Raw genomic sequence first — 7,021 nt, forward strand, 5'->3', positions numbered from 1 at the left:
GTCCTCCCGCAAGATCGCCGCGGCGAACGGCTTCGGACGCGGCAGCCTCACCGTGGCGGAGGCGTGGGCGCTGTACCACGCCCGGTATCCAGTCCCGCCGGACATGCGGCTGCCAAGCAGCGACGGCTGGAAGATGGCCGTGAACGGCATTGACGTTCCGTCGCCGCCGAAGTCGCGCACGGAGCAATGGTGGGACGCCGTCAAGGCCCGTCGGGCTCAACTCACCGCCGAGGAGCGGTTGGATCCGACGTGGGCGGTCAACGACAACGACGCCTGGTGGACGACGTACTTCCAGGCGAAGTACGACATCGAGATGCACAGCACCGACAACCTCGTCGGCGGCCCCAACAGCTGGAACAGGGAAGGCCGCGCCCTGTTCTGGGGCGCACCCTCGAGAACGTCATTCGCGGCCTCCGCAACGGCGCTCCAAGGCTGGAGATGCCGTCGTCGCCGCTGCCGTCTCCTCAATGGCAGCCGAGGAGGACGACGTACTTGTCCTCCTCGCACTCTTCTTCCTCGGGACAGGCGCGATCGACGCCGTCCTCGTCGTACCGGTCGGCGCCGTACACCGTTCCCAAACGGGAGGTCAAGGAGGAGCCGGCGACGCCCGTCAACACGAGGCGTGGCCGTAGCGGCAGCGGGCGGCAGCAAGGGAGGCGCGGCGGCGCCCTCCTCATCCCGAAGCCGGAGGTGAAGGAGGAGCCGGAGGAAGCGTCGCAGGCGGCGCTGCTGGCGGAGTACGAGCGGCAGCAGCGGCTCATCGCCAGCAGCGATGACCCCGAGGACTGCCCAGGGCTGCGGGCGGCGTTCTTGGCGTCCATGGACGACAAGGACGCCTGGAGGGGCGACCTGGACGCGGCGATCGCCATGTCCATCCGCGACTCCGGCAAGCCGCTGGTGGACCTCACCGACGACGGCGAGGCAGGACCAAGCGGCTTGGTGAAGGACGAGCCCGTGGACGAGCCCGTCGACGAGCGCGTCAAGCAGGAGGTCGTCACCGACGAGATGTACAACTTCCAGCAGTACTACGACGCCTCCGGCCGCCGCAAGTGGTTCTAGATTAGGTTTAGTTTTAAGTTAGTCAAATTTCGTTCGAATCTATGTAAGTTTGGACGAATCTAATCGAATCTAGTCAAGTTTAAAATTTGCGAAATTTTGTTTGGGGGACGCGACTGGGGAGCGACGTCCCCCAAACGCGGCACGAACAAAACACGTCCCCAAACGCTCAATCCGGCGCGGTTTGGGGGACGATTTGGGGAACGCGACTGGAGATGCTATTAGTGCCCCTTATGTAGGCGCCCGGAAAACGTACTAGATCGCACGCCTAGCAACCTAGCCTGGACTCGAACTTCTGCCCCGACTCGGAGTCAAAAACCGATCAGATTCGTAACCCACAAACTATTCATGTGTACACGAACTATTCATCTGGACTGCACGCGTGCGTGGAGTGCAGCTCGTATTCCGAGCCTAAACTAACGAGCCAAGGTCCGGAAACTATTCATGATTTTGTATGTCAGGAAATTCATGAAATATCGTTACACTAACAATTATATGCAAAGTACCCTAAAAACGTATATGCAAACTTGCAAAGTCACATTCAAAATAACCACCCAAAATCTTCAAAGCGCCGTTGCGGAGGAAGTACATCCCTAACGTCGCTCGCTCGGCCACACATCTATGGGAGGCCAATGGCAGGAGCGCAAGTCTTGATGGGATGGTGACGACCAGCACAGTTGGCCGGGGAGGTGTGGCCGGTGGTGCTCCTGACCGGAGCATGGAATGGGACGAGGTCGATTTGGCACAGGGGAAGATGAGTCGGGCGGGCTGGCCTATTCTTTTTCTGGCGATAGTAAGCACTTGGGACGGCCAGTGGGCACACCGACACCCGCTAGACATGTTCTTTTCTTTCTTTAACTTACAGAGGTTGATACTGACTTCCATTATACTGGTGCAATCACTACATAAAGGTCCTTCAAAAAATAGAAAATTACAAGACATACCTTAGAATGAGCACAAAGGACCCTAAAATACATAAGGAAAACACAGTTAGATCCTTTTACACTAGAGGACTTCGTAGACGGGCCTTCTTCTCCGGCTCCATGTTTTTTTAGATTCAAGGCTCCACGAGCCCGACTTTAAATTAATAAAACCCACAACGGCCGGAGTTTACAAAATGCTGAAAAACAGCTTACAGGCGACGAAGAACAAGCACTAAAAAAGAAAAAGACATTGAAGCGAAGCTTGATCTACGACGCCATTGTCCCGCGCTGCGATTTGACTGAAGATGAAGCGAGGTTCTGGAAGCACGCCACGGAGGACTCGTACCATCATCGAACACCATAGGAAAAACACAATGACAGTCCTCTGGAAGCCCGGAACACCAAGCAAGTCCCTCAACAGCGCGGAGACTTGAATCTCCCTTAGCTAGTCCTCCCTTCCGGCCTTCATGAAATTCTCTTCTTCCGACTTTCATCATGGATCTATAGTCACTTGATGTCAACACAGAAAAAGAGCTTCGCGCCGCTACCTCCAGAACCAATCGGTCGGAATAAAAGCATGGGTGCGCACGACCGAATACCACCGATCCAGCAAACTTCAGGCAAAAAGCACTGTTACATTCGCCGGCGGAGCCTTCCGGAACTCAACACACCGGCCAGATCACGAGTCCAGGCCTCCGGTAGATCTTCCTCTTCACGCAAGAGAGGCCCTAGGACCGCCGCCTTTATTCTGCAAGACATGAGATCCCAAGATCCACCATATCTTGCCGGCCATCTCCGGCGGAAGGAGGAGGCCGCCGCCAAGGTCGGGGCCGCCGCCCGACGCCCAAGTGATGCGGGCAGAGCCGCAGACCATCGATGCAACCCGCGCCGGAACAACATGGTGCAGGAGCTCGGGGCCCTCCAGGCCCATGCGGGTCCAGATCGAGCCCATCCACCCCACCGCCATCTGCCAACCGCCTGCCGTCGCCGCACCTCCGGCCGCCGTTGCCACGCACCACCACAGCAAGGCCTGAGAGCGAGCGCCGCCGCCGCCAAGCCATGCCGCAACCAGCAGGAGCCCCGTCGCCGCCACGCCGCGCAAGCTTTGCCCGGCTGCGCCTCCGGCGGCGGCGGAGGGAAGGGAGGGCGTGAGGGGAGGGGTACTCGAGCGGCGGCAGGTGGAGCTCCGGTGCGGCGCAGCGCCGCCGCACGGGGGGACGGGGGGACGGGAGAGGTTAGGTTAGGTTCTCCTCGAAGAGGAAGGGGATGGGTGGATTGGTTTCTGCACATCCAAAGTCTGGTTTTTTTTTTTTTGCAAACCAATAACACTGCTAAACTCACGTGTGTGGGCGGACATGCGGATCCATAAGCACGTCAACAAATACGTCGTGTTCCCAGACCCAGTGACCGTATACGAGCACTGGATTGATATTTCTCCATTTACGAAGTAAATTGATATTTTGGAAGAACCCCGCCGTCAAGTTCAAGTACTTGCCATGTATTAACAAGAATTCTCGTCCATGCTGTCAACAACATAAAGAGATTAAGTTTCTCCATTTACGCCGAAAACCCTGGAAGATCGAATGCTTTTTGTAGGTCTAATTTGAGTAGTATGGCAGGAGTCTTTATCTGACGGAACATCTTAGCATGCGCCTTGACGAAGGTAAAATTATCAAAGCGCGCCCTAATTTAGTTTGAGTAGCTGGCTGAGACTGGAGGGCCAGTTTGTATGCACTTACTGAAAAGGTACCCGATTTCTCTACTTGCCATGCTAAACATGCTCGTCTCCACATCTATAGGAATTGATCTTAAGAATAAAATCTGAATCAATTGGTAGAAAAGTGCTCTGTGCACGTCTAACGTCCCAATCACCGTGTTCGTCCAGCAGTTCATAGTTCACAAATCGAACACTTTCAAATTTCTAATTCATATGACCATTCATACCTGGAGGCTTCAAATTTGTGTATCTTATAAGAAGCATCTCCCCCACCGACAAATACTTCTATTTTGCATCCATCATTCATCCACGATAGACGTGTGCGACGTGCTTGACCATGTATACAGGTGATCAGCAAGATTTGAAGCGATTGAGTAGAACTGTAATCTAGTCGTAAGATCAAAATTTGTAGCAAAATATTTGTCAGAAAATTGTGGATACAGAGGTTTAGCCTGCACATACTCAAATTGCACAATTTATATCTTTGTGAAAAAAGGGGAACTGGGCGAATGCATGCATGAACCAATCAATCAATATCATAAGGTAAACTATTACATATATTGACTGTATCTACAAGTGAAAGTAATGCACATGCGTACACATGGTTTACAAGTAGGGATCCAGATCATCTATACTTCTCAAACAAAGAAGCCTAGGAGCACGACAATCTAACAAAAGCAGCTGCCAAACCCACGCCGTCAGCAATGATGGAACCAAGGCTTCTCGAGGGCCTCCGCTGCAGTAAGCCGCTTCGTCGGGTTGCTCTCCAGGAGCCCGCTGAGCACCTCGAAGCCGGCTGACGACAGCCTCCAGAAGGGGAACCGGCGCCGAAGAGGCTGCCCGAGTAGCTTCATCTTCAACCCTGCCTCTATCCTCGCCAGCTTCGACTTGTTTTTTCCGGCCGGTAGCTTCGACTTCCACTCTGCCGCTATCCCCTGGTAGCCGGCCCAGTCCTTGATCCCCTTACACTTAGGGTCGACGATGTGAAACACTCTGCTCATGGTCTTTTCTTCCGAGTCATCGGGGCCAAAGGTGGGCATACCGGTGCCCAAGAGGAGGTCGGCCATTATGCATCCGAGCCCCCACATGTCTGCGCGCTCGTCGTACTCGCACGAGTGCAGGAGGAGCTCCGGCGCGCTGTACGCTGTCGCAATTGTCACCTCCGACTGCTTCGGGCCCTGCTGTTTCCTCCGGGAGATCCCGAAGCCTCCGATCTTGTAGACGATGACATCTCCCTTGAGCTCCCCGTCCTGGTTCGCCCCCTTCTTGTTCTTGGGCCTCCTCTCCGTCCTGTCCTCGGTGCCGTCGTCGAGGATCACGTTTTCGGGTCTGATGTCCAGGTGCATGATGCCCGTGTCGTGCACGGAGTTGACGCCCTCCAGGAGCTCCTTCATGATCCGGCACACCTCGGCCTCGGAGAACCGACGATGGCGATGGGCACGGCGCTGCATGTAGGCGCGTAGGTTGAGGCGGCCGGCGTATTCCATGATGAGGAAGGAGTCGTCCGAATTGACCTTGGGGACGACTTTATCCAGCAGCTTCACCACCGAGGGGATGTCAGCGCACGTCCTCAGACACCTGCACTCCCGCCAGACCTCTGTAAGGCCGGAAAAGATCAAGCCGTCGCCAGCGTCGATCCCGGTCCCGCTGAGCCGCTTCGCGGCGACGATCCGGTTCTCCTTGTTGTCCCACGCCTTGAACACCTCGCCGTTCATGCCCGCGCCCAGCCTCTCCAGCGGCTCGTAGCGTGCCATGTAGGCTGGCCAGACAGCCGGATTCCGGTGGCCGCCGCCGCCGCTCCTGCTCGTGGAAGCCGCCATCGCAGTACGAGAAGATTCGGTTCGCGCTTGTTCAATCGCCGCGGAAGATACAAGAACAACCAGTTGAGCTTCGATAAACGCAACTAGTTTAGTTCCCCTTATGTAGGCCGCACGCCGAGATACCTGGCCTGGACTCCAACTTCTGCTCCGACTCGGAGTCAAAACTCAAAACCGATCACATTCGCAACCCAGAAACTATCATGTGTACACGTCTCGATCGACAAACGTGGACTGCACGCGTGGAGTCCACCTCGTATTCCGAGCCTAAACTCACGAGCCAAGGTCCGGAAACTATTTGTATGTCAGGAAATTCATGAAATTTCGTTACAAAAACAATTATATGCAAAGTACCCTAAAAAAACAATTATATGCAAAGTCACATTCAAAATAATCACCCGAAATCTTCAAAGCGCAGCTGCAGAGGAAGTACGTCCCCTGCGTACGCTCGCTCGGCCACACATCTAGAGGAGGCCCGTGGCAGGAGCGCATGTACGCCTTGATGAAATGCCTGCGGCGAGCACAGTTAGCCGGGGAGGCGTGGACGGCGCAGGTGGTGCTCCTGACCGGAGCGGGGAATGGAGCGAGGTTAATTTGGCAATGGGAAAGATGAGTCGGGTAGGCTGGCCTGTTTTTTTTTTCTTTTTTTTTTTGAAACTAGGCAAGAGGCTTGCTATTCATAGATATAGGAGAAGAGAATGGCCAGTTTATGAGGGAAACCAGCCGAAAACCAATACAACACAACACAACACGCCGGCCCCGAGGCCGCGCACCACACGAGCCGACGGCCTAGCCACCCCAGTGGCCAAGGCCGACACCCTAAAACACCTCAAAACGCATCAAGGCGGAGGCAAAAACACGGAGCCGCCGCTCCGACAACCACGCCGACCCTCGGGGCCGCGCACCACCTAGCCGAAGACAAGCCGAGGACGAAACCGACAAGACAGACAACACGAACAACAAACTTGCAGTGAAGGGCCTCCACAGTGATGCCTCCAATGAGGGGAGCGACGTCCGAGAGCGTCGCCATCACCGGCATCGGCCGAGGCCGGTGCAGGGTTTTCACCCGGAGCACACCGAAACCGAAGTCGCGTTCGCCTGACCGCCGAGTCGAGGAAGCCAAACCGCTCGTCGACGCTGACAACCAACCCGCTCCACAGCTCCCTCCGGCCGACGGAGCAACCAAGGCGAGGACCCCAGCAGGCAAAACGACACAGGAAAGTGTCGCCCTCGCCCGATCCCACGAGGAATCAGGGTTTCCCCTGGAGCACCCGGGCGGAGGCGCAAGAACACCACCACGACGACGCCTCCAAGGAGGTCACGACGCCAAAAAAGGAGCCGCCGCCGTCGGTTCCAGCCGCATCCAGAACAAGACTTTCGCCCGACAGAGAGTCACAACCTCACACCCACCGCAAAGGGCCGGACATACCACCATCACCACCCGGCGCGCCGACTCCGCGCCATAGCCACCACCACTACCAATCTAGAGAGCTCTGATGTCTACGGGA

The 7,021-nt window shown here is 55.9% G+C and overlaps 1 protein-coding gene across 1 annotated transcript; it reads right to left on the bottom strand.

The window, feature by feature from the left end:
* Positions 1-4,394: 4,394 nt before the first annotated feature.
* Positions 4,395-5,516, bottom strand: LOC124646956 (putative cyclin-dependent kinase F-2). The gene has a single exon (XM_047186984.1). The coding sequence runs from the start codon at positions 5,514-5,516 to the stop codon at positions 4,395-4,397; it is 1,122 nt and encodes a 373-aa protein (XP_047042940.1).
* Positions 5,517-7,021: the final 1,505 nt, after the last annotated feature.

This window comes from Lolium rigidum, chromosome 4, assembly GCF_022539505.1.
Source record: "Lolium rigidum isolate FL_2022 chromosome 4, APGP_CSIRO_Lrig_0.1, whole genome shotgun sequence".
Classification (NCBI taxonomy): domain Eukaryota; kingdom Viridiplantae; phylum Streptophyta; class Magnoliopsida; order Poales; family Poaceae; genus Lolium; species Lolium rigidum.